The following is a 27,705-nucleotide window of genomic DNA, read 5'->3' on the forward strand; positions in this document are numbered from 1 at the left end:
TACCTGATCAAAGGAGACGGCCGGGCGCTATCAATGTTCTTATCGCTCTTTGCATGTGGCCGTTCAGGAGACAGATAAGATGGAACAATTGTTGCATGACTTTGTGTTTGTGCAGAGGAGACAATGGCCGACAACAGGCTGCAGTGTCATTCTGTCAGGTAGACACTTTTTAAAGGAAAAGTTCACCCAGTAATCGAAAAAATGTCGGAAAGTCAGGTGAAGTTTCGTAGTCCACAAAACATTTCTGGAGCTTCACAGCAAAACAGCAGCTGCTAAACAACTGAAGTATCTGAGGGCTTGTTTTAGAATGTAAACAATTTTAAAATACATGTAATAATAGTATAATGATATAATAATAAGTTTTGATTGAATTTCTTGAAATAAAAAGACATTCTTTAAGCAAATATCTTCAATGTAGCTGCTAAGCTAAAGGCGATGCACACCCTGTCTGGCGTGGGAGCAGGAGCTTGGCGGTGCGTTGAGGATGCAAAGTACAACTTTTCAGTTCAGTGTGGAGTCTGGGGGCTTTCAGAGACTCTGAACGAGCTGTATGGAGCCATTAGGTTTGATTTTTTTTCAGTTGTTTGCATACGTCGTCCCCATCCACTTCATTGTCAAGCGTGCGCGGGAGGGAAGAGATAATGACCGAGTTTTCATTTTTGGCAGAACTGGCCCTTTAAGAATTGGACCGTTTTTTGCAGTGGCAGAAACACAAACTCATGTCTCTGTTATAACGGGTTGGCTTGTCCGTTTAAAGGATAGTACACAAACACATAACACATTTTCTTTCGTTTCTTTTTTTTTGTCCACTCCCTGGTATCTTTATAACATTAAAAAAAAAAAAAAAAAAAAAAAGTAACTGTAACACAGACATTTAATCCCACAGGCTCAATCTCTGTATGCCTGGTCAACAAGTCAGTTTACCTCCAGCTTTGATGGAGGGGTGCGCTCTCCTTGCCTTCAGACTTTTAAAAGCAAACACTCCCACCAGCTCAGGCAGTGATCCTACAGTGAGGTATACTGTAGCTGCAGCTATTAGGCCAACGTGTCAAGCGTCATGCCTGCGTAAAGAAAAAATACTGTGGACATTCCTCCTCATCAGTCATGTTATTCTTGGCTCTGGGAGAACATTCTTACACCTGGCCCGGACCCTCTGCAAACCGCCTTCCTGTCGCACAAGAACAGTCACCTTCTATAAGGCACTGACTGCCAGACATGGAAAACACATGATGGGTCCTTTAAATACAAACACACACACTTGTAGGTGCTCAGACAGGCTCTAGAGTTTAAACCAATGCATGCTTTCAGATGCATGACCTGCGTCAAGACATGCAGACTAAGTCAGGACACGACCGGACGTTAGTTCTGCCTTCAAAATAAAAGAGGGAGTAAACGGACGACCAGAGTGTAGAGGTTAGCTCCCATCTTCTAATTCCATCTGTGAGTTGCCGAACAGGGTGAAGGTACGTGTGTAAAATAGATTCCCTTAGAGACAGGTAACCCGATTTCACAGGTGAAACTCATGTGCATCAGGTATACAATCAAACAGAAATAAAAACTACAGCCTCCCCGATGGACCAAGAGATCCATTTTTACTCACTCATAGATAACACATAGATAACACTTAACTAAATGTGACAGATTTCTATCCCCAAGATCCATGCAGTATTGTCTGAGAAATTAATGAAATTGTTAAACAATTCCCAATCTCACAATGCTAAAGAGAGAGGGGAAAAAATTCCCTGATCCATCCCCTTGTCCGGATCTGCACCAAAGGTTTGTGGGGTCTATTCTGGGCCGAGACTCTTCCTCCATCCAAGTTTACACAAATTCTATTCAGCCATTTTTATGTTAACCTGCCGACAAACAATAAATGGACACGGGGCAAAAACCGAACATCCTTTGAGGAGGCAAAAATCAACTGCAGCATCCAACTTCTATAGAGAATATAATAGCACGCCCAACTAAACTGCAATATTAAATCAAGTTTTTTAAAATATATATTTATGGTTAAAAAAATCATAATAGAACGAGAAAAAAATCAACTCAGATTAAAGTCAAAAGAAAAGCAACACAAACAAAGCAGATAAGAGACCAGAAAGTTACAAATTATATGTGTGTTTATGCAAAAAAAAGCTCAATCTAACACAAATCTGACAGAAAGTATCAAACATTTTACTGTACATTACGTTAAACAGTGCACTATACAAGGGAACAGTTGAGAAAAGTGTTTTGGGGGCTACATTTATCTTAGTTCTCTGTACAATACAGTCATAAGAAGATCTTCTCCTGAATAGTAACAGTGTCAGTTGTAATATCCCTCTTCTCTCAACATTTTGAAGCAAATTTCCAAGATGACTACCTTCATGCAAACCGACTTGGCCAATAAAACGGATTTTAATGCAGTCATGGTGGGTAAACCTGGCCCCTAATGACCCCCCACCTCCCACCTTCTGTGCATGTGTACTCGCCTCCAAGTCCTCACTAGGCTCTCTGTTACCAGAGCTCCTCCAATGGAATCTACTTCATATTTGTGATTTTTGAAGGAATTACCTTACACGCATCATTTCTTGGTGCGAGCATCAAATGAGCCCAAAATAAACAAAGACAATAAGCCCCTTCAAAGTAGACATTGAAAAACAGGCCCACTGTAATAATGATGCACGAGTTGCTTTTGTTGTTACTGCACTGAAATGATGAACATTTCCTTACAAATTCGCAACTACTCAAATTACCGAAACCAAACCTTACGCAGCGTGCACTGTTTATTTTGAAAAGCAAGAGCGGAAGTACTGTGTCTCGTCACCGCTGGCTTCGCAGCATGAGGGTGAGCTGAGGCGGAGCGGAGTGTCCGCGCTCAGATCAAACCGCGCTCAGACGCAGAGACACAGAGGAGCCCGCAGCTCTCAGGCTTCACCTCCTCGTCCTCCGTCCGGATCCGCTCCTCACTCTCCACCATGGATAGTCCTCGGGCTCGTGCCCTCCTCTCCGCCGGATAAACTTCGGACTTACTCGCGTGTCATGGGAATAATATAGGCTGCTGTCCGTGCGCTCGGCCCCGTGGATCTATACTTGTCTTGATGGAAACCATGTCACCGCAGCAGGGGACCATGGGACAGAACAGGTCCGACTCTCTGACGGGAGAAAGCAACAAAAAGGTACCGCAGACGCTGCTGTGTAGGACTGACGGTGCTGGTGGATGTATGTGGACACGGTGTGCGTTTTTACGCACTGAGATGCCCGGTGCGCTCATCAGGGATACATTAATATATTCCAATTACTCTCTCAGGGGATGTAAACCCAAGTCACAGTCCTGTACCTTCTCAGTATGATGTGTCTGTTTACAGGCGTGAGGCCACTATGTTTCTTTATATAAAAAATCTCTCCCGTTTTGCTTTGATTGCATTATTTTCTAGCAATTAGTTTTGGAGTTCTTTGTGTTATTATTCTCGTGAGGCTGCAGTTGTGCTTGAGGTCGGGGTCAGTTCGGACTGGGTACTGATGAGGCTGACGGTGTGAGCTGTCAACTCTGTCGTGGCTGTATTTTGATCAACGGGCAGTTATTTGAAGGTTTTCCATCGGACTTTAATTCCGATCATTTATCTGCGATTCTGCATGATGGTTACTTACTTGAGGAATTTCGCTCGGTGAGAGCTCGTTTGGAATTCTTGGCGGAGTAGTTTTAAATTCGAGTATTTTCACAAACATGGAGACAGCCTCCGGGTGGCTTTCGAGGCTTTTCCATTAAAACCCAAACTTGATTAAACAACCATTTACAAACGCCCGAAATCTCCATTTTGACATTCGATTTCACTTCCCCTCAGTTCGTCTGCGCTGTCCAGAATGAAGTGCTCGGGCGTCGAAAAAGGCACCAAGTAACACAGCAGAATAATGTGCTGATTGTGACTATTTGTTCATCAGACAGTGGAGTCAGTGATTCCTCCACTGCGGAGCCATCGGTTATCTTTGAGTAGCTCCTTATTTCTAAATTTGACTCCTAATCTCGGACTTTCATGTAAATGCAGCCTGCATTGTCACAGTTATGCATTGTGCCCCCCCTCTCATGCTTTGGTCCCTCACACACTGATAGGCGCTGATAGATAAAGAGAGGTGAATCTGCAGCGGCTGGTCGGTCAAAGTGCAGTGAACAGCGCCCCCACCCAGCGCGTGTTCGAACAGTGTAACTGCACCTCTCAGCGGGCTGGAGGTGAGCCGTGAAGGCAGATCTGACGGAAAACAGCAGAAGTTAGAAATAAGAGGCAGCTGCAACATTACTGACACATTCAACCTCAGTGTTGTCTCCCGGATAAACCTTTTCTTATACTACCAGGCCTTCTTTTTTGTGCCTTGAAATGCCTTTTATTGTTTTTCCTTTATCTGTAAAAATAAAAAAAGAAAACTGAGGAGATTTGATGCACAAAATAATCAAGCCATTTTTGTTTTCCCCCTGTAAACTGAGCTAAAGGTGAATCAGAATCAGTGCGGTTGCTGCACTACAAGCACCGCTCTGGGGGTAAACCTTGCGTCACTTTTGGCACCAGAAGGCAGTTAGTCGTGTGTTTTGTTTTGTTTTTCGTTTTTTTTTTTTCGTGAAAGTTTCTGTAAGCCTGTCCAGCAGCTCCTCCGTCCCTGGGAGTGTTTGTTGGTGAAAATCTGCCCCGTGTGTCCACGAAACGTTGATGCTGTGGCCCCCCTTTTGTTTGTGAAGTGCGGTGCGGCATCCACGGAGAGGAGAGAAAAACTAAAGCTGGGCATGGCGCTGAGAGAGTGCATGCATGTGGAGTTTAGGCATGCAGAAACTCCACATGCATGCACTCTCTCTCAGGAGGCGTTTGTGTTCAGGTGTTTATTGAGACGTCTTCACCTTGGGCTGTGCATGACATGTATGACGGGCGCATGTCTACACTGTGTATGTTTTATGTGTTTGTGCTGCAGAGTGAGCCGAAGACAAAAACAAAAAAAAAATGTCACAAGGGTCTCACACCTGCGGCAGGAACAAGCATGTCCTCTTGCAGATGTCACTGTCGCCTTTGGGCCCTGATTTCACAACAAGTACTATCTATTTCATTTATGATTTATCTTCATTTCTGGCTTTTGACTCAACTGGGTCAGTGTCTTATTTGAGACGGATGGAAACCTCATCCTAATCTAAACCAGCGGCACTTTCCACAAACCCACTTAAGCTGACCCGAAATGTGATGGGATTGTTGTCAAGGCGATTTCGTGGCTACGCGACAAGTCTGAACAGAATCATGGCAATCAGGGCTGAAAACAGCGTTATGATTATAACAAGTGCTGTGGTGCTGCGCAGATGTCCTGGCCTACAGAACTTGTTCTCCGGGTGGAGGCATTTTGGTTTCGGTGCAGATCCAGACAGACGTCACATCATCATGAGTTGTTTTTTTTTTTTTTTTTAATTAAAAATTTGAATTATGATGTAAAAAATGGTCATTCCCACTTATTCAAGATATCGCAATATCTGTCACAGTATGAACGTTTTAACTACGTCGTGCAGTCCTGATAGCAGTGTTTAACAATGTGTTGTTTTTATGAGGGACAGTGGCTTTTTGCTTTTTTTTTTCACTTTGAAACTGTGTGATTGGAAGAAAAGTGAAGTCCATCCATCCTTCAGTTTCACCGTCCAGGGCTGCACTGTAGTAACCCTGGCCCGTAGGAATAACATGAGTCAAATTCTTCCTTTAACAGTTCCAGAGGAGAGGAATTTACCCACAAGTCACTGCAAAATGAGTTTAGGAAGCAAAGTCTTATTCAATTTCTGCTGCGACCATTAGCTTTTTTCCCCGACCCTTTTTCCACGCTGAATGGGTGTGTCGGGGGCAGCTGCGGCATGTTTAGGGCTCACGTGGCATTGGTATGTTTTAAATGAATTAGCTTTAATTGAAATAGCCGCGTGGCCACAGGCATGCCTTTCTGTGAGGGAGCGCGCAGTTTGCCATATTACAGCGAGGAATATATGAACTCATCTTAAACATTGTGTAACTTCTGGCCACATATTCTCTACTTCAGTGGCTCTCTGTCACTTCTTTTTCAGTCAGTGGCAGTCATTAAACATTTAGCTCACTTCCTCTTTTCCCCCTTTTCTTCTCTTTGCTGCTTCTCCTTTTGCTTCAATTTTTCTCTCTGTCTCGGCGCTTACTGTGAGCTTTGCAACCATTTCGTCCGCCCCTCAAAAAAACTCTCAACTTTATTCATCATCGGATGCAAACCAGCAAACCATCAGCTCCACTGACCTCGTGCACTGACCCCTCTCCTCTCTCTCTCTCTCTTTCCGTGTAGAAGATGAAGACCTTGGCCCAGCGGCGACAGTCAGCTCCCTCTCTGGTCATCAGCAAAGCACTTACCAGATCAAGAAGCACCTCCAGGTATGAGGACGCACACACCCGCACACACACGCACGCACACGCACGCACAACCTGCTTTCATTACAAAGAGCTGCTGTGGTTCTGACATCATTGTTGGCTGTCGGTGCTCAGCGGAGCAGTGATTTCTCTCTGTGAAATCATCACGCTGGATGTCCGGTAAGTGCTGAAGATGGTTATGCTTCCTCTGAGTGACTCGGAGACGTGTGTTCTCCTCAGACTAAAACAGATTGCAAACTAAAACCATTTCAAAGTGGCTTTGCAGAACTCAGAGCCCGGCCTCCCCGACTCATTCATGGCTTACGGGGGGCTTTAAATGCCTACTTCTCGCCGAGTTATCAGGCTGTTCATCACCCCCGTATCGCACAAACCCCTTCCTCTTCCTTTAACAGGCTCGGAAGTGAGCCATTACAAGCCCCTCAGGGAGGGTCTTTATTTACTAGAGCCTTTGTCTCATATGCCTTTGAGATGCTGCATTTGCGGGAGGGACTGTCATCGACCTTTTAGTGTCTGAATAAAATCAGCTTGTTATGAAGAAACAAGAGCTAGAAAGTGAAATTTAAAGTAAGTGTATCAGGATCCCTTCAGGAATGTGGTGGACCTCCGTATGGACGCTGGCTGAAACACTTCAAAATGCTCCAGAAAAATAGGTTTTTGTGCCATCGTCATTTGTGAGCGACTGCCTGGGGATGAGGCTGGATGTGGCGCGACTGTCTGACATGTTTACGGTGTGTGTGTGTGTGCGAGCTAGTGGCAGTTTGTAGTGCCCGCAGAGGGAGAACAGGCTGACTGAGAAGTGTGAGGTTGGACCATTTAGACCAGCGCTGAGGGAAACACTCCGCACTGTAAAGTGGGTCAGTGCTCTCTCGGGCGGTGTGGGTGTGTGTTTGTGCGTGAATGTGTGCGCTAAAACAAAGTAAGGTAGTCAGCTTGCGTCTCAGGCGCAGAGAGCGGGCGAGACAGGGGAACTGTGGAGTGAGGGTTGCTTAGTCTGACCGGTGTGTGTGTCTCAGGATGTGTGGAGCCAGGGCCTGACACTCTCAGCTGTCTCCCTTAACCTCTGACCTCTCATCAGGAGGTGTAGGGGCCGGGGAGGGGGGGGGGGGCACCTGGGGTCAACACCTCCCATGTCAGTGAGTGTGTGAGGTGTTCATTAATGTCCGGATGCGGATACGTGTGCGCAGGGGGCCTCAGCGGGCGAGAGATTGAGTCGAAGTGGTCAGGTGACTCGTGGTACGTGAAGGTGAGAGGTCATGGCGGTGACTATATTTAAGTTTCTTTTTTCTTGCTAAGATTGACATCCATTGTTTTAGGACCGATTAGTGAAGTTATTGGTCTTTCTTGTAATGAAGTTACAGATGTTTGTGAAAGCTTTTCAGACCCTCTCCAGGCTTTGCTACCTCCAGCACCCCAAAGTCCCGTTAATGCCGTTTTAATGGATATATCAGTTCTGCCAACAGTACTTGGCATCGACTTACTCGCTGTGCTCTTTACCCAAATAAATCACTGGCTCAGGCTTTATTGCAAAAGCTGGAAAGTAACTAATATATTATTGTGTATCCATTACTGTTATATGTGTTATTCTGAGAACGACCGAGAAGCAGAAATCACAGACGGCTGATCTGCGAGTTCTGCTTTCCTCCCACAACCTGGAGGGCTTTCTGTTTCCTCGTTTTTCAGCCTCAGCATCTTTAAGGCCCTCTCTCTTCACGAGGGCAGCACTGACTCACAGAGTAACCAGTCGGCCTGGTGGATCCACATTGTGGTTTTACAACACAAGTCATCTTTGTTGATGTATTCATTCATTCCTGAGTAATATTTCGGCCACGTGGCAGTGGTTGTACTTTGGCGTGATGCTCTTGTCTCATTCCTGATAATAAGCCCGCGTAACCGAGCTAGCAGTCAGTTCATCATCAGAGTTAAATTTCAGACTCAAGATTGAAGGACTTATTTTTTATTAGTGGTTTCCTTGAAGAAACAAACGATAATGTGATACAATAACACCACCATGCTAGTTGCTAGCCCTGTGTTAGCAGGGCAAAGCAGCAAACCCTGAGGAGCAGCCACTTTGAAGGGAAATGCTTATCTTCTTTTTTCTCTTTCACCGTTTCTTTTTGCGCGGCTTTCAACTTCAGTGACTGTCAGCGTTGGTGTAGAGCAGCAACAATTAGTCCACTGATAGATGAGCGGATTGAAAAATTAAAGATGAATCACCTGCTAGTTTGACGATTCCTTGTTTTAGTCATTTTTCAAGCAAAAAAGTCATCCGCTGACTTGTAACATGTGCTGGTTCCAGCCTCTTAATTTCAGGGTTCGATGCATTTCTAACGTTGGACGACTTTTCCTTTTTGTCAAGAGGGACTTTTGTCCTCCCTTTATCTCTGAGATGCCTCCCTCCTCTGATCCCTGCGTCCTGCCTTTCTCATCAGGCCAAGAGGTGCTGAAAGGCTCTCTGGTCTTCAGCTCAGCCACTTACATCACCTCCACACACACACACACACACACACACACACCTCATCCAGTAGTATAACCTCATCCTTCAGCCTCCAGGTTTACAGTGCAGGGTGTCATGGGTTCAGACTGGAGTATCGGCCCCCTCGCCCACAGGCTGTGAAATCTATACTGCAGGGAGGAAGTTGGTCGTACCATGAAGCATGAAAACATATGATTGGCTGACACCCCCGACCTCACACTCTCACTCACTGTAAGCCACAGTGTCACCACAAAAGTGACACACACCTACACACACACACACACACAAGCGCGTGCACACAAATCCAAAAGCCACCTGAATGTCTACACACACACACACACGCACACACACACACGTCATAGATGTCATTCATGTTTGAATACACCACAGCGACCTCTCACACAAAATGTTCTTTTGCAAGATACACACGAACACGCGCCCGCCGACACGTAATGCGAAAGACATTTCCTGGTTTTAATAATGAGCTCTGCTATAGATATCATGCCTGACGGCCCGCGGTCGCTTCTCTTTCACTGGCTTAAAAAAGGGGAAGGTTTCAATATTCTGACCTCACCCTCTGTGTGTGCGTCTGTCCCTGTGTATGTGTGTGTGTGTTTCCTCCGGCTGTGTAGAGAGCATTGTGTGTCAGCCAGCGATGACAGTATAGTTTGCCTATATGGAAATAATGTGGGCAGCCAGAGTCAGTTCAGCGTGAGGGGAGTCAGGTGAGACCAGGGAACAGACGGCCGGTAAAGGAGATGTGAAGTCTGTTTGATTCTAAAAAATCTGATGGCGTTTTTCTTGTGATTTTACATCAAAGAAGTTAACATTTCTTGGATCGATGATTTTTCTCCTGCCTAGTCTGAGTGGCTAGTAGCTGCAGTATCAATACAACTGAAAATGTTAAAGCAGATAAGTAGTTACAGAAAGAAGTTCTGGAACTAATGATTACATTGATACTGAGAATCAAGTGATTCAGTTCTCAGTAACAATGTATTACGCGCGCAATTTGAAATGCGTGACTTGATTTTTCAGCTCGTTTCGTGTTTTTTCCAGCTCACAAAATAAATGATTAATCTGATTTCCAGTGGCAGCACCTACCCTTTCAACAAATATGAACGAGTGAGACTATTTGCAGGTTTTAGCTTGAGGATTTCTGTAAAAAAAGAACAGAAAAACACAGACTCATGTCAAATCATCAGCACTAAAACTGGGTTAACTTAGGTATCTATGTTTGAAGAATACAGCAGGCCACAGTTTATTCATTTTTTTTTTTTTTCAAGAAGAAATATACAGATAGAAATACCTTTAGTCACTTATTATTGGAGTGTGTACATATATAAATATATGCCTTAGCTGTCATATTTGCTGGTGTGTTTGTTCCAGTAATGAACAAAAGCCTCCACTGTGGGTCAGGAGATGGTACAGATTGGTGGTCAAAATGACGTCTTCTACAATTTGCATGATGACAGACGTTCACTCTCTCTCTCTCTCTCTCAAACACACACGCACACACACACACACACACACACACACACACACACACGCTGAGCCGTCAGTTGTTGCTTGTCTGGAGGGCCTTTATCTGGGAGAAAGAGGTCAAACTTCTGATGATGCCATCCTCCGTGTCTTTTGGCCACACACACACACACACACACACACACACACACACACACACACACACACACACACACACACACACACACACCGTCCATGAATCACTGTCACATCTCTGACTCTCCTCTTTAACTGTGTTTTCATCCCAGTCAGAGTTCACATGTTGTGTAAGGAACAAAGCCGCGTGCTGACGGTTTCTTCTCCAGCCAGCAGCCCTCTGTTCATTCACTTCTTTTTTTTCCGGTTCGTCTTGGACGGATGCCATAAAAACTTAAAATGTGTTGGAGTCAGATTCACCACCGGAGGCACATCAGCTGCAGACAAACAGATGATACAGAAAGACACACAAACACACACACAGAGTCCCTCTCAGGGTTATTAATAAAGCCGAGCAGATGGACAGACTTATATAAGCGTGTGTCACTGCTGCCCCGAGGGACTCAGTCTGCTCGGTCGTAGAGTAGAGGCGATGTCAGTCGAGCTGTTGGCTGCATCAAGGTCTTAACAGATGAAACTGAATGAAAGAGAAAGAGAAAACACTAGATTGAATGGATGAGTGACGGCTGGAGAGAGATTTGAAAAAAAAAAAAAGAAACGGCATGATGGAAAAGTCAACAGTCAACAGACTAAAGAAAAGATCGCCAGGGACAGAGAGGAGCGAGAGAAAGTTGCAGCTGTTTGTCCAGCTGTTGTCCTCAGGGTGTATACTTACAGGTGTGTGTGTGTGTGTGTGTGTGTGTGTTTGTGTGTGTGCGCGCGCATCATGGTTCTCTCCATGACTAAGACTTCACTTATTTTGGTCACCCCAGCCCTTCACACATCCTCAGTCGTTGAGGACTCAGTTGTGCTTGCGCGCTGATGAATGGTGCAGCTCACTCAGTCCACTTGTCTCTGGTGCCGGAGTTTCATCCTGACCAGTAACACCACTCAAGCGGTTTCTCTAAGTGATGACGATGCCGATGTTCTTTGTTAATTTCGTAACTTTGTATCATTTCTTAGACCATACCTATACGGGGAGAGGTTGTGGGGCAGCTCAACTGATTAATTACCACATGTCAGATTAAAACTGTGCCAAGTACTCACCTGAAAATACGTCGCATCAGAGCCTGTTCTCATCCGCAGGACTGATTGGCTCGGCCCGGGTCGGTTAAGATGTGTCAATAGGGTAAAACACCAAAGTCACAAACAAACTAGCCAATAAATGCAGCGTTCCCTGTCAGTAAATCCAACGTAGCAGCAGCAGAGATCACTCGTCCCAAGTCACCTTTGGAATATTATTTGTATGATTTTTTTTGTCCTTTGTCGTGTAATAGAGGGTGATGACTTAAACGACATAGACAGACTCGTCACTGTCATGAGCTGTGACGTGATTGTCCATCCTGAGCAACGAGGCCTTTCTCACGCGATGGGAAAGCTCAGAAAAACGACTTTGTTCCGAAAAAATAAATAAAAATAATGATGATTTTTTTTTAGTGTGTAATGATTGCTCTCTATGTGGAACAACTGACACAAATAAAACGGCTTCAGTGTGTTAGAGCCTTAAAAGTGTGTGAGAACTAGTGGGGAAAGAGCAGATACGATAGTTATTTAGCTAAAAGTAATTGATAAACTGTTGAAATTGGCCACTAAAAAGTGATGGATGGATGATCCACCACTATTACCACTCCATGTTGCGGTAGCACAAATGCAATCTTGACCAGACATTAACTGTTCCGTCGTCTGAAAATAATGTTACATCCAGTTTTACATGATCAATAGTTAAATGAGATCGAACTTGACAGAAAATCAAACGTATGCATTTGGGTCTGGCGGTGTCGATGAGAGTGTAGGATCTGTGGGTGTGCATCTTATTAAAAAGGGCTAAGAACCGCTGGTCTTTGGATAGAGAACTGTGTGATGTATCAACCTCTATGTACTGATCATTCCTGATGCCGCTTGATTATTCATGCTGGGACATTAGTATGCGGTGTTGTGTGGTTCATTGTACGCCGGCCCCTCATTGTGTTCCAAAAAAGTCAACAGTTCTCCCCACAGAGCCGTGCCTCTACAAAGGTGGCCATGTATGCGCGGGCAGGCTGAAGACTCAATTTATCAACATCACATGACGTACAATGGAGCCATTAGCTGCACATCCATCAGATTCAAAGGGCGGCCGGCTCAGCTGTCAATCTCACATTCAGGAGGGAGGGATGCGTGGTGAATACGGAAGATGTTGTCTTTTTGGGGGCAGCGAGATGTGAAAAGGGCTTTACAGGAAAGGCTCGTCTGTTTGCATCAGTGTGTGTTTGTGTGTGTGTGTGTGTGTGTGTGTGTGTGTGTGTGTGGGCTCTGGTGACAGGAGCATTTCCCGGTTCCGCGTTGACAATAAGAACAGAGGAGGACGTGTTGATGAACTCAGCGGGGATTTCTGAGACTTTTGCTCTGTAATGGTGAGCCTGAAAATCCGCCAGACGTCCCTCCGCGGTGGTCTTTTATCCCCCTGCAGTCCTCCTGCAGGCGCATGTGACACAACATTAAGAGGGCACTTACTGCCGTATTGAGAAAACCCAAAGATGGAGTCGCATGGCGAGAGCAGGGAAGACTCATTTTGAACCCTATGAATTTCTTAGGATAGATGAGGACAAAAGGGACGGGAAAAATATGGAGGCTTGTCACACCAACAACGACGCTTTGCATGTTGTTGCAAAGAAAGAAAGGAATGCTTATTTTATAGCGCTGGCAGGGTGCGTGATTTATGTACAGCATGCCGCATGGAAAATATTTTCTGTTCTCCAGGAACAATAGCTGGTTGTTTTGCAATTGTAGGTTCCACAATTGTTACTGCGAGATAAGATGAGACGTGATCCTCGTGTCCCGTCCATCACCCGTGTTTTTCCCCCAGACGGCGCCTCTTGCGGGGCGACCCGTCCCACCGAGGAGCAGCGCCTAATTGGTTGCATTCATCGCTGTTAATTGAACTGACTCGGCCCTCTCTGGATTTATTTTTGGATGACACACAAAAGGGAAGCACTCCAGCGAAGTGGTCTGTTCTTCATTAATTAATTGCGCAACCAATCAATTACGCAACAAAGTTGGAGGGATTTTTGGTGTATGAAAGAATCCAAGCCCCCTCCACAGAAAGACTTGGACCACTTCTGGATGGCCTGTTGGAAGTGTTACCAGCAGAATTGTGTGTGGCTGTGTGCGGGCCTCTGAGGATATCCATGTGTAAGAGGAGGGAATGAGACAGAAACTATGTTAAGACGTGGGTGTGTACATGCGTGAGAGTGCGCATGTTTGTGTACACAGAAAGGCCGAGACAGAGATAGAAATGTGTGTATGTGAGTGTAAGTGGAGATTTAGCTCTTTTATCTTGGTAAACAGGAAAGGATGGTGCCCTCCAACCATTTCCTCTTCCTCCCCAAATTTCCTGTCTGTTTTCATCTGTCCATCAGAGGCTCAGATTGACAGCAGGGAAACAGATACGAGGCACACAATTTGAGTTCAACCCAAAAAAAAAAAAAAACTGTCACTGGCAAGAAAGCAAGACATGATCTCAATAGAATGTTTGAAAACAGCAGTGACCAGTGCTGCATCGAATGGGGAGAAGAAAAAGAGGAAACAAAAGTGAAAGACAGGACAATAAAGAGAAACAAGACAAACATGTTTATTTTTGGATAAACAGAGCTAACAGAGCCACTTCTGTGCAGCTCTATTATATGCAAATAATAATACAATAATATCAGTCAGTTGCAGACAAACGATCGCACCGCAGGTCCAAATGTTCCGCCTTAATTTATCCTTGATTATGTGTGCAGTTGCAACTCTGAGGAATCAGCACAGGAAATGCAGGAAATGATAAGGTAAATATTTTAATGGGGATTTGAAATCAGGCTCCAATGCTGTTTGGGTTATTAAAGTCTTACAGCCTTTCTAAGTTTGGCTCATCACAACATGGCTTCATTTTTAAGTTGCTGCTGAAAATGCCCCGGTACTGTAAAAACACTGGGGTACATAGAGTCAAATACAAAAAGTTCAAGGTTATTCGGGTTTAACTGATAGCTCGTTTTCGAATTAGCTTATAAATTTTGCTCTGCAAACACCAAATCAATTAGATTATTGAACACTGAGTGCAATTTGTAAGCTATCTTACATTAGCTAGGCACTGAGCATTCTTCTGTGATGACTTATTGTATGTTTACACAGTTTTGTAATTTACAGAACTGCTCTAGTCTCCCATTGATGGTCACTCAGCAGCAGTACTGTCACGGTAGATATGGGCACAGTGCCTTGCTCAATGGACATTTTGCAGTAGTTGTTTAGGAAGATGAAGAAAATGTGTTTATTTGTAACCCATCTCTCTCTCCCTTATATTGCTGCTCGAGGCAAATTTGCAATATTGTCTTATATAAATAGAATGGACCTTCATTTGAGTCCAGTCACATCCACTGTTCTGGTGCAAAAATAATTGTTTGGTAGCATGCCTCGACAACACATCCAGAGCTCACATCTTTTCTCTGAGGATCAATAGTTTATTTCATCCTTTGTGTGTCTGTCTTGGTTTTTTGTCCCTCAGGGAAAGCTGCCTGACGCCAGTCAGCCCAGAGTCCTGTCCCCTTGTCCAGGCCTTCCTGGCTGAGTGTCCGGGCCGTGTGTTCCTGGGTCATGCTCAATCACAACTGAAGACGGGCCTGCAGACCCAAGAGAGACACCTCTTTCTCTTCACTGACACTCTGCTCGTCGCCAAGGCCAAGTAAGTGTCCTTCTGTGAAAATGTCTGTGTATGTGGTTGTTTGACACAAACAGGAAAATGCAGATTGGAACACGTTTGAGAAACAAAGCAGCAACATTTCGTCTGCTCCTCGTTGTCTCTCTGAAGCTGTCCCTCTGCTATTTTCCCCTCAGTTCTCCTTCCTTTACTCTCTTCTTTCACTTCTCCCTCCCTTATTTTCTCCCCACTATATAATTATTTCTCAGCCAATTAAATCCATATGAAGCCTGGCCCAGATCAAAGCCACGCTGGCCTGCAGCACGGGGCTCCCCACCCGCAAACTGCAACACACACAGTCAAAAATAGAAACTCAAAGACCACATATATGTTTTTGAAGTCCACAAACACACATACGTGCACTAACGCACACATATAAACACATAGACAAGTGGAGAGGGAAACAAAGCTCCGTGTGCTTTACTTACTGTACACACACACGACACAGCAGGACCTCTGTGGTCATGTGCCAGTGGGCGGAGCTGACCCCTTCCAGCGCAGAGCAGACGCTGTATAATTGGCTATTACATTGTGGCTGAACACAGGGTGACTCGGAGGAATGTGTTGGTATGTGCGTGTTTGCAGAGGAGAAAGAGGAGAAGTTAAATGATGTGTGTTTGTGTGCTTTTATATCTGGGTAACAGCAGGGAGAGTGTGTGTGGAGTCTGTCCCTCTGTAATCACAGATGCAGCCGGTGATAAATAAACTTCCACTGAGCACGCCTAGCTTACAGTGCTGAAAATAAAACCAGCTCTTTTAATAATTCTTATCTATATAAAGAATTTCTTGAGGGACGACCATCTGTGATGACCAAATGGAAGAATGCTTTACGAAGAAAATTAGGTTGAAATAGACGGGGACCCCAGTTTGTTCCCTGTGGGACACCTTGATAAGGAACTTGTAGGTTTCACTGCAGTATTTTACAAAGAAACTCTCAGGGCGTCTCTCATGGAAAGATTTCTAGTTGTTTAAAGGTGTAAGGAATCAAATTGATACTCAAAAAGGAATACAAGGCAGCACGTGGCTAGAGTAACAGCTTACTGCCCATAGCTAGTTAGTTTAGTAAGGGAGTTGAGAGAACTAGGGTAGTGTTGGTGTTTAGACTGGGATTGCAATGGGATAGCTGGTCAGCATGCTAAGCTAATACCTGTGCAACATAATACATAGACGTCAGAACTGTAAATCACATTCTGCTTATTGTTTTACTTGATTTTTGGATGCTTTTAACTAAAGTTCTTGCACTCTGCAGCTTTAATTGATTAGATGGACGAATTTTGAAAACAGATCTATTTTATTTTAAGTCAGTTCAACATTACTACTGGTTGCATTCGCTCAAATGTGACGAGCATTTTCTGTTTTTAATCACTGTAAATTAAACAAAATTACAAAGCAACAAGGAGATGTCATGTCAGGCAAGGGGAAATTGTGCATGGTATTTTTACTGTTTTCTTAGGTTCTAGAGACAAAGACAAATTACAGACAGTGAAAATAACTCTAAGATGGAGCTCTAGTCTGGTGTCACAGTGTGTCAAACCGTGTTGTCTGCAGGTCTCCCACTCATTTCAAAGTGAAGGCCCAAGTCCGAGTGTGTGAGATGTGGATGGCCAGCTGCATAGAGGAGGTGTGTGAAGGAAGCACCAGCCCAGACAGGAGCTTCGTCATGGGCTGGCCCACCTGCAACTATGTGGCCAACTTCAGGTACACACATTCACACACAGAGCAACTCCTGGAAAGTGAAATATACTCTGTAAGATTATCTTAATTTGATCAAACAGGAGGCATTCAATACCACTTCATTTCCTCTTATGTAACTCCATTCAGTGCCTCTGCTCGCATTGCCTGACAGTTGTTAACGCCGAGCACGCTACATGTATTTCTAAAATGCCTATCTGAGTCACTCCAGTGCACTTCTATAAGAGTACACTGTGTTCCGAGGCGGTAATGCACGCTATGGACGGGAACTAGGAACTGAACACTAAACCACAAAATCCCTAAACCCTCAAGCGCAAAGGCAGTTCCCAGTCGTAAAGCTGCCCGACCCAACTGCAGTAAGGCTAGAGTATAGACACACACGCGCAACACGCGCAAACATGCAACACACATGCAAATACATTCATATATTCCGTGCTGCACATTTGAAGTTTGTCGATTGCGTTCGCGCGTTCGTCCTTAATCACACCCACTCATTAAATTTTCCATCAGAAGGAATCCAGTCATAGCTCGAGGTGAAGTCTGAGGTTTTAACTGGCGGAGTTACATAACCGAGCGAAACAGACTGATGCTTTTATAATGATTTACTCTGATGATGTTTTTATCTCTCGTCACTCTCTCCCCAGCTCTGAGGAGCTCAAGGACAAGTGGCTGGCACTCATCAAAAGGTAAATGTTTAGTTGTTCCCCTGCTGCCTTGCAATGGTTTGTTTTGGTGATTAGCTCACAGATCATCTCACAAATCAAATTGTCCTTACGGGGCAGGAGAGTTTTGATTTGGATGGAAACAGTGGTGATTAGACAGAAGCCAGTTTATCATGAATGAGAGTAAACACGGAGTGAATAAACAGGAATTGGCTGGCCAAACAAGACGTTATGCAATGAATTCATCAGATACAGTGGAAATGAACAGCTACAACTATTATACGATGAGATATATTATTTCATTTTTTGCAGCTCCAAATGTTTGCCTCCCATTTCACAGGTCTGGATGAACTTCATTTATACTCAAATGACATCTTTCCTTTGTTTTTCCCCAACACAGTCGGATGGTTGAGGGTAAAGAGAAGGACGACCCCAAGACTATTCCTCTGAAGATATTTGCAAAGGACATCGGAAACTGTGCTTATGTAAGGGCCTCTTCTTTCCTTGTATTGCTTCAATCAGCACAAAAATAAATATTGTTTCGATCGTCTGGTCTGTCACTAAGTGGGTAATTAATGACCTCGCTCGCTCCCGTTTATGTAACGTACAAGCAACCAGACATTTCCATAAAATGTTTCCACCAGGCCAAGACGCTTGCGGTCAGCAACAATGACAGCACCACCGATGTCATCCGCATGGCTCTGCTGCAGTTTGGCATATCAGTGAGTAACCAGTGACTGCTGTTGATGCGCTTGTGAGACTTCGCTTGTCTGTGTTCAGTTTATGTTTTCAATTTATTTTTAAGGCGGTTTTAAGGTCTAGCTGTCAGTATTTCACTAATCAAAACTGTTGGAGGAGGTTTCTTGTTTGATTGCATTTATTTATGTATTTATGTTATTTATTTATTACATTAATTACTCTAGAAATTCAATTCTTTGTCATGATTTTGGATCAGGCCTGATAAATTAGCCAATGATGTCCTTATTAGACAGGTTTTCTCCACTGGTTAGACTGCAGTGAGGAGGGCAGACTTGGATTTGGGACTTGACTTGACATTGGGTCTTGCTTGAGACATGGACCAAATGACTAAAATGTCTGATATCCAGTGATTATACCTGATGTGGCGCTAAAGAGTCTCAGACAGTGTAAAACGTAGCCTGGACTTTAGATAAAGGTTTGTTCAACATCTGCACCTGATTGCTAAGTATATCAGCAAACAGCAGTGGCTGAAGATCCAAACCAGTCTGTACTGTAACAGCATTTGTAGAGGCATTTTTACACCACAGATGTGCATGAAAAGAGGCCGATTTTTCCTTTTAGATGTGAGATACACTTATTAAACCCGATTCTCTCTTTTTTTCTTTCCAGGGCTGCGTTAAAGACCACCGGTTGTGGGTGAGCTCCAGTAAGGACGACCCCCCATACCCTCTCATTGGTGAGCTCGCCTGTCATAGACTGATCATGTAGAATATGTTTGGAATTGTTTTAAGAAACTACAGTTTTACCTTTTTGCATTACAAGTGATGCTTATTCACCTCCTAGCAATGATAATTATGATTGACTCTAGTACCAAAGTGTACATCAGTGTGCATGTATTTGCACAGTTCTATAGTTCACTAATTCATTAGACAACGAACCTCCCGTCTCTCTCATCCCCCATGATGAATACTTTGGAACACCACAGCAGGGGTCTGTACTCTATGAGCATCTATTGTACAACAGAAGTCAACATCTGGGAGCATTTCAGGGCTCTTAATCTTTTATCACAGTGGTATTTCTGTGACAATCCCTCACTATGATCTTTTTTCTGTAGTTTACACAGAATTCCGAACATCCCAACTCGAAACTGCTGATTCCTGAACATGATGTGCCCTAATTTGTATCATATTTTGGCTTTGCTGTCATGGCACATGCACCGATTGCACATACAAATGACCTCTAACCTCTGGACCTCGACCTCTCATTCAGGCCACGAGTTTCCCTTCAGCATTAAGATGAGCCACATTCGGGATGGTGGAAGCAGTGGTGGAGGAGCAGGGAGGGATCCATCCACTCCCACAGACTGTCCAGGGGTGCTGCTGCTGGACCAGTGTCTCCCACCAGACACACAGTGCCAGTTCATCCTCAAACCCAGCAAGGTTGTCCCAGTGCAGTCTCCGCTCATAGGTAAGACAGTCAGCCAGGACTGTAGTTCACATTCTGGGGGTCAGACCCGCTTGCATGGGATCACATAAGGGCATTTTGGGACAAGTCATGAGACATTCCTCAGAACACAAATAAGTTTATTTCAGAAATAAAGGCAACTTTGTTTGCATGTGACGTCAAATAACTGCGAGGTAAAAGTTTTGAAGCACTTTGAACTTTAAAAACCAAGAGACATTCAACAATCAGGGGATTATATCTGGTGCTAAATGGAAGGGAAAAAGAGCTGATAAGACTGATGATGATTGATCTGTCCCGCAAGTCAGTGCAGGCACCAGAATTTTCTGATGGCATTTTTGCTTTTTATCCTCTCCGTAAAATCTGATCTTTTTACCATTCACTGTTAAACTGTCGTGATGACACGCAGGGCAATGTTAGACCAGTGGACTGTTAAAGTTTAAACAGTAAGGATCCCCCGGCCAAAGACACAAAATGGCGGATGGATAGAAACAAAAAGCGAGCTTTATTCACACGCTGGTCAAAGATCCAAACTCAAACAACACGCATGAGGAACAGGACTGACGCAGGGATACAGACAGGAACAGGAACAGGAAATACATGACAAACACAACAGACGAAGACGGAGCGGAAGACAGGGGCTTAAAAACACAAGAGGGATAACTAACACAGGTGAGGAGCAGGAAAACAGACCATGTAACTACTTTGATCAGTGGCCATCTGCTCGTGGACCTTGATGCACTGAGTGAAGATGAAGCGAGAGCGCTGAAAGTATGCGCCGTCACAAGTAGCAGAATGATAATGATAATAATGATAGCGTTCTTTCCATCAGCACGACAGCTGAGGTTTTCATGTGGATGGTTGGTCAGTGTCAGGAATCCATCCATAAATCTAATTCTCTATGAAACCACAAGAGGAAATATGAGGATGGAGAAGTACTAATGCAGAACAGAAAGTACTTCCTCTGAATTTGTTCCACTTACATAAACCATTTCGCTCTGTTCGTGCACATTCTTGACTCTCGGACTTACAGTCACGTTGTTAGTGCAGAGGATGGACCGGTAGGTGAGCAGGAAGAAAACGAGGCGATGTGAACGGTGGGAGAGGAGACGTTAGCGGACGAGAGGTTACAGCCGGGGTTAGCAGAGACGCAGTGTCAAAACAAGAATAACACCAGACAGACAAAGAGGAAGAAACCCCAGAGGGGACGGACGTGTGTGAGAATAGGAAGATGGAAAGTGAAAAGAGATGACACAGCTATTGAGTAAGCCTGGAGGTCAGCGTAGGTGAAGGAAAAAGAAACAGCAGACTGAAACATGGAGAGAAAAGAATGAACAGAAGGAGAGAATGAGAAGGGGACCGCGAAAGAGAGAGGGACAAAATAACGATGAGGAGGAGGGGAAAGAAAAACAGTGAGGACGGTGGACAGGAACAGGGATGAGTAATGGGGACACGGAGATCAAGGTGGAAAAAGGAGAAGTTGAGGAGAAAAAATGTGTGTTTTCCAGTCAAGGAGGCTTCAGTGTGCCAACCACAAGCTTTGCCTTGAGCATAATTGCGTCTTACATAACCGCTCTATAGCAGCGCCGCCATCGAAGCCCGATCGCTCACACCCAGCACGAACACTAACAGACGCGTGTGTTGATTGAGTGGATTCCCTGGCAGAAGCCGCCGTGTACGGGATTTATTCTCAAACAATCCCTGCAAGCAGCTCTCTCTTGAACGTTCGAAAACTTTGGTGAGGTTATTTTCTTTTCCACCGGTGTTTTTGCGAGACACGCTATTGCAACAGGCTGCATTTGCTTCAGGGACTGACTTGAGTTACTGTACCTCCACTGTTGTGGCAGCATCGCTGGTGATCCTTAACCAAAGTGCTACAATTTTGCGGCATATCGTGGAGGCAGTGTGAAGATTAAATGTCTTTCTGACCTTCTGAATTACCAATGCAGTACATATCTTAAAAATGTGAGGGGACCCAAAGCACCATCACAAACCTCTCTGACAAAGGAATGAATGAATGAATGAATGAATGAATGGATGGAGGTCAATGTGGAAGAAATGAGCATTCAAGGTTTGGTTTGTTTCTCGAAACAGGTCTTACTGTGACTCATTTTGGTGGAGTAGAAATATCAGGAAATGTTGTGACCAGGCTTCTCTATCAACATGATCGTGTTTATTAGTTCCTTTATTAGGAATGCTTATTATTTGTGACATGACTGTGGTTGGTTCAGGTGAGGAAAGACACTCACACTGATTTAATCATGTGCGGTTCCCATTAAATGATTACAACCCAGGCGTAACAAGTCCCGCCTAGTCTTATGTTTTATTGGCCACGAAGAGAAATACTGCAGCGAGCACCTGTTCTGTAACGCACCAGCAGGAGATTACAGCAGGATGACAGACGTCGCCCACCCAGTCTGTCTCTGCTCCCTCGTCCCCCCTCTCTCAAGCTGCTCCCTGACTAGAAAGCTGTAATGATGTAACGCCTGATTTACGGCAAGGTCGTGTTTTTCTTCCGATGATGGCGAGGCCTGCTGAGAAGTGCCAGAGCAGCCTGGCAACACTGTTGGCGCTGAACTTTGTTCCAGAGTGTATTCGGGCGCGACGCCACGGCAGAGCGTCAAATAATGGATCTATGTGAGGTATGCCATGTATTTTGGCCTTTCGTGCAGCCGGCTCCTCCACCCACTGAAGGAATTCCTCGTTTGTTAGGAGAGTCCCACCCTTGGATATAAATCACAGTCGCTTAATAACATAAATGTTATCACTTCATGATTGTTTGCAGATCAGAGTTGCTACAATTCCATTACGCCACAATGGCCCTTTAAAAGATTTACTGCAGTGTTAGCAAATTTACAGACTTCCCCAGCCGCTCCGGCAGTCAGAATCCAGAGGAGGGCTGTAATTAAAGATTATTTTCATTATCAATTCATCTATAGAATATTTTTAATCGACGCGATGTTAAAAACAAGCAAATCTTCACATTTCAGACACTGAAACTGGCAAATGCTCGTCATTTTGCTTAAGGGCCCATGTTGTAGGAAGTTAGATCCACGGAGAAGCTGCACCTCAAAACGAGGACTTCTGTAACATTGTGATGCCACAGCTATACAGTCACCACCCTCAGCACAGCCATAGTTGTGGAAAAAAAAACATTGGCAGAGTTGATGCAGAAACACGGTGGATGGTGCCTGCTCAGGCGTCTGAGAGCTAACCAATCAGAGCAGACTGGGCTTTCTAGGAGGGGACGTTAAAGAAACAGGAGCTGAAATGAAGCATTCAGTCAGAGCGTGAATGGAGGTGGTGCAGCAATGGAGAGTATGATAATGAACATTAAATGATGTAAACATTTTCTAGTAGACACCCATAACACTTCATATCCAAATATGAACCTAAAAAAGGCCATAGTATGGGATAAATGACCCTTATTACAACTTACAACTCCAAATCAGGTACCACAACTAGAAAGTCTCCCTGTAGTTGTGTCTTTAAACCCGGTCGCTCTCTGCGGTATGACACCTGAGGGCAACACGGCTTTGAATCAGTCCGCCCTGTTGGTTAGATCTAGATTAGATCAAGCAGTAACAGTGTCTGCTGTACATCTTCATTAACATATACTTCAGCGCACGCACAGCATGTAGTTTCATAACCGCAGGAACACGCTGAGCGGTTATGTCACAGAGAACATGCAGGCGACAGGCAACACAGGTAGACGTTGTGACGCTGAGCAAACGCTCAACAAGGCAGGCTCAGTCACAGACACACAGAGCCCTTTACATGCATACGTGCTTTCACACACAAAAGCACAAGCATGGATAAAGACACACGCACACACACAAACACACACACACACACACGCACACACTCAAACCTCAAATGGTTCTCCCTTCTCTACATGTTTCTGAATCAGTGGTTCTTTCTAAAATTGTCTTTCTCTGTAACAACGTCCCTCTGTGTCTGTGTGGACACACCGAGCATTCATGTGAGTGTGGATAAAGCCCACCGTCAGGGACTTTGAGGCTAACTGCTGAACAATTCACAACCCCCGAGAACGCAAAAAAATAAATATTACAAAACCATAACAAAGGCTCCAGCTGGCAGTTGCATTCCAGTGATTTCAACATGCATTACTCAAGCTGCAGCGGTTTGCTTCCGTCTGAGACCACAGCTCACCTCTTCCTCCTTCTCTCTCCCCACAGAGCCCGGTCAGCAGAAGACTTTTAAGAGGAAGAGGTCTCTGATCAACTGGCCTTTCTGGAAAGGCTCCAACACACAGCTGGACGGCCTGCCCCTGTCCCCGACCTCGCTCTCCCCCACTCAGGGACGGCTGTTCGGACGACCCCTGAGCTCCGTCTGCTCTGCAGAGCCCGGCCTGCCCAAGCCTGTCATGGTGAGCCGAGTGCGGGTCACACAGGCCAGCAGGAGGGGGTCAGGACCCCGTCTGGAGGGGTCGGAGGATGATTTGGGGTTTGCAGTGTATTTGGGGAAAGGCAGATGCAGTGGTGTCGGGAAGTAGATTCTGACGTAGAGTTAGCATTGCGTGCAATATGTTATGTCTCAGATAGATTGTTTAGGTTTTGAACAACAACTGAAGTAAGTAATGCACATGCTGGAGGCGGTAGGGAAGTGAAACCTCGGTCTGTTGATTAAGCAGTCCTGATTCCACAATCAACAGAAATGTTTCCCCTTTTATCATATTGTGCTCTGAAGAATCTTAAAGACGGGCCGAACTGCTTGAAGACAAAAAGAAAGAAACTACAGTATTTATTTTTAAAGTGTTTGATAGTTTACAATTGAATCAACTCTAATCCACATTGACGAATCACTGAGTAATAATGAAAACCCATTTGGAGCTGCAGAAAATAACTCAGATTCACCCTATTAGCTCAAATTAGATTCCGATTCTAGGAAATGGTGAATCAAAAAGCAACAGCAGGGGCTGAGGGTGCTAAATTCACTTAATCCCTGTCTGTTTGATTCCTTTGGTGTGAAACATCTCTGGACTTCTGGCAGGCTTTCTGAGAAGTGAAGTCCTTTGGTGTCAAACATTAAATGCTTTCTGCTATAATGAAGCTGTCAGCGATAAAAGCCTGCTCATTTCTCGGGGCTGTTTGAAAACTTAAGGTCCTGTGTTCCTTTCAGAGTACTGACAAATATAATGTCCAGACCTTCACAGAGGGTAACCTTCCATCTCCCTCTGCGCTCTAGGACATGTTGGTGTTCCTGTACCTGGAGGGGCCGTACACCAGGGGTGTCTTCAGGAGGTCGGCCGGGGCCAAAGCCTGCCGGGAGCTTCGGGACCGACTGGACAGCGGGACCGAAGACCCAGAGATCTCACACCAGTCCGTGTTCGTCATCGCCGCTGTCCTCAAGGTAACGCACTCCAAACCACACACACACACACAGTCAACCACACACAACTCTGACCCGTTCCACTGGTTTGAAACCAGACAACAGAAAGCAGCAGCGACTGATGTGCGTCCAAAGTCACAGAAGTCCAGACAGGATAATCTGTCTGTGCACAGCCAGGCAGGCTGCCAGTCACACACACACAAGGTGCTCATTGTTCAGCATCCAGGCCAGAAAGCCACCACAGCGCCGGGCATCCAGGGAGCATCTGAGGTGCTTCAGGTTCATACAGAGCTGATTCATCTCCAGTCTTTGTTATGCGCTACCTTCCACAGTGGACACATGACCAGAGACAAAACAGTGTTGTACTTAATGAATGAGTCCAATGACAGGAACTCCACTGTTGCTGATTGTAATAATAACATGGAGGTTTTCACTAAACAGTGAATATTGTTTATCATTTCTAATTATTTTACTGTTATAATAATGTTGTTGGAGGATCCTTTTTTATGTATTATTGAAAACAGCCTCCCAGTCAAGGTGTAATGTATATATATAGTGTCCTTGCTCTCATTTCCACATGGTCTCTTTTTATGCCTCTTTTTACTTTTTGACCTTTTTACCTCGATGGCTATTTCTGTTAATTCCTCAAGGTGTCTCATGCTCCAGATAACCCAATCGTACGTGGCGCTGTGGGATGGGTTGTTAGAACTTTTGTAAGGCTTACTGTTTGTCAAGTAAGGATGAAATTTACCAGCAGTGTGCAGGAGTTTTTTCATTTTTATTAAAGTAAAAATGCAAAACATTTGCTGGACACAGCTTATATGATGCAACATTCCGACATAACAAAGCACGCGAGCAGCCAGACCAAAATGAAACAATCCAACTAGAATACAAAAAGTCTAATTAATCGAACAGCCGTTACCAATGCAAAGTTAATATTGTTGAAGAAAACAACCATTTGCCGTAGACGTCACTTGTAAGGCATGTTTGAGCTTGTCAGTAAATTCAGTTAATAAACTGGCATGACGTATCTTGATTACACAGGACTTCCTGCGAAACGTCCCGGGCAGCGTGCTGAGTGTGGATCTGTATGAGCAGTGGATGGAGGTGATGGAAGGGGAGGCGGCAGAGGAGAGGATGCAGGCTGTCCAGAGGTAGGAAATTCATGGCCAGACACCAAATGAATGTCTACGTCCTCCTGCTAATTTCAGAGCAATGACAAACAACATGTTAGTGTTTGTGTCGGTCTGTCTTGTGGCGGATTGGCACCTCACTGCGAAAAACAGGTTTTTACCTCTAATTTCACTTTTAATGTCTGGAGAGAGACAGGCAGACTGAGAGAGGGCACCGGTTCGGAACAGCAAACTAAATTCCTTCTGCTTAGGAAAATAAAAAACAAGTAACATGGAAGCAACAGTGAAAATGCTTGCGGAGGAATTCCTGCGGAGAAAACATGACAACACACACACAAACAGACAGACACGCACACACACTGTGAGAGCGAAGACCAGGCACAGGGTATTTTAGGAGGTTTTCCGTGGTCGTCGTAGTCGTTTACCGTCCTTCCTCCTCTGCTTCCTCCCTCTCCGTCCTCCTCTCTCTCAGGTTGCTCCACCTCCTGCCCAGCGAGAACCTGCTCCTGCTGCGACACGTGATCGCCGTGCTGCACTGTATCCAAGGCAACGCCCACGACAACCAGATGAACGCCTTCAACTTGTCCGTCTGCATCGCACCCAGCATGCTCTGGGCTCCGGCGCCGAGCACACCCGAGATGGAGGGGGAGGGCACGAAAAAGGTGAGGAGGATCACACACACACACATACAGACACACACACCCACACAAACAGAGGTTGTTGTTGGCTATTAGTGCAAAAGATTTAATCTTGGATCTTGTAGATGATTTTATTAAATGGAACTGTTCGCTATTTAGGAAACACACTTACTTTCTTGCTAAGAGCAAGATGCGAAGATCGATAATAGGGCTTCAACCAAAAGTCATGTCATTGTTGATTAATCCACTGATCTTTTTCTCAGTCAAACAATTCATAACATGTTAAAGACTTTAAAGAATGCCACAACTTGCATTCTTCAGTTTGCTTGTTTTATCTCACCAACAGTCTAAAATCTACTTTCATAAATGGACCGGTACTTCTATAGCGCTTTTCCAGTCAGCTGACTGCACAAAGCCGCTTTACAACACTTGTCAGATTCACCCATTCACACACACACGTTCATGCACTGATGGCAGAACCTGCCATGCAAGGTGCCAACTGCTCATCAGGAACTATTTGGGGTTCAGTATTTTGCTCAGCGACACTTCGGCATGCAGCTGGGAAGAGCCGGGAATTGAACCAGCGGCCAAATAAAAAAAAAAAATACAGGAGACGGCTCCAAGAAGTCTTTGCTTATGGAGAAAAATGAGTCCCACAGATGATTCTCTGCAAAACCACAAATTGTTGTTTTTCCACTTCAGTTCTTGTGCAGATTTCACAAATGACATATAATGTGAAAATTTGTGACTTTTAGGGATGGCTGTAGGCAGATTTACTGGCCTCTGGAGAGAACCAGGCTAGCTGTTTCTGGTCTTTTAGCTAAGCTAAGCTAAACAACTGCTGCCTCCAG

At 44.8% G+C, this 27,705-nt stretch overlaps 1 protein-coding gene across 2 annotated transcripts in view; it reads left to right on the forward strand.

The window, feature by feature from the left end:
• Positions 1 to 27,705, forward strand: part of LOC115588282 (rho GTPase-activating protein 20-like) — a 61,719-nt gene that overhangs the window by 23,142 nt on the left and 10,872 nt on the right. Inside the window, exons 1-13 of one of the 2 annotated variants that reach the window (XM_030428768.1) lie at positions 2,843 to 3,158; positions 6,298 to 6,383; positions 15,026 to 15,202; positions 16,766 to 16,915; positions 17,554 to 17,595; positions 17,972 to 18,056; positions 18,216 to 18,293; positions 18,940 to 19,006; positions 19,540 to 19,737; positions 23,931 to 24,121; positions 24,940 to 25,104; positions 26,128 to 26,237; positions 26,689 to 26,878. In XM_030428768.1, the coding sequence (XP_030284628.1) occupies positions 3,081 to 3,158; positions 6,298 to 6,383; positions 15,026 to 15,202; positions 16,766 to 16,915; positions 17,554 to 17,595; positions 17,972 to 18,056; positions 18,216 to 18,293; positions 18,940 to 19,006; positions 19,540 to 19,737; positions 23,931 to 24,121; positions 24,940 to 25,104; positions 26,128 to 26,237; positions 26,689 to 26,878 (1,617 nt within the window). In that variant the 5' untranslated portion in view covers positions 2,843 to 3,080. Of the gene's footprint in view, positions 1 to 2,842; positions 3,159 to 6,297; positions 6,384 to 15,025; positions 15,203 to 16,765; positions 16,916 to 17,553; positions 17,596 to 17,971; positions 18,057 to 18,215; positions 18,294 to 18,939; positions 19,007 to 19,539; positions 19,738 to 23,930; positions 24,122 to 24,939; positions 25,105 to 26,127; positions 26,238 to 26,688; positions 26,879 to 27,705 lie in introns of those variants that run through there. The other variant, XM_030428767.1, reaches the window with a different exon arrangement.

Source organism: Sparus aurata, chromosome 9 (genome assembly GCF_900880675.1).
Source record: "Sparus aurata chromosome 9, fSpaAur1.1, whole genome shotgun sequence".
In the NCBI taxonomy this organism is placed as follows: domain Eukaryota; kingdom Metazoa; phylum Chordata; class Actinopteri; order Spariformes; family Sparidae; genus Sparus; species Sparus aurata.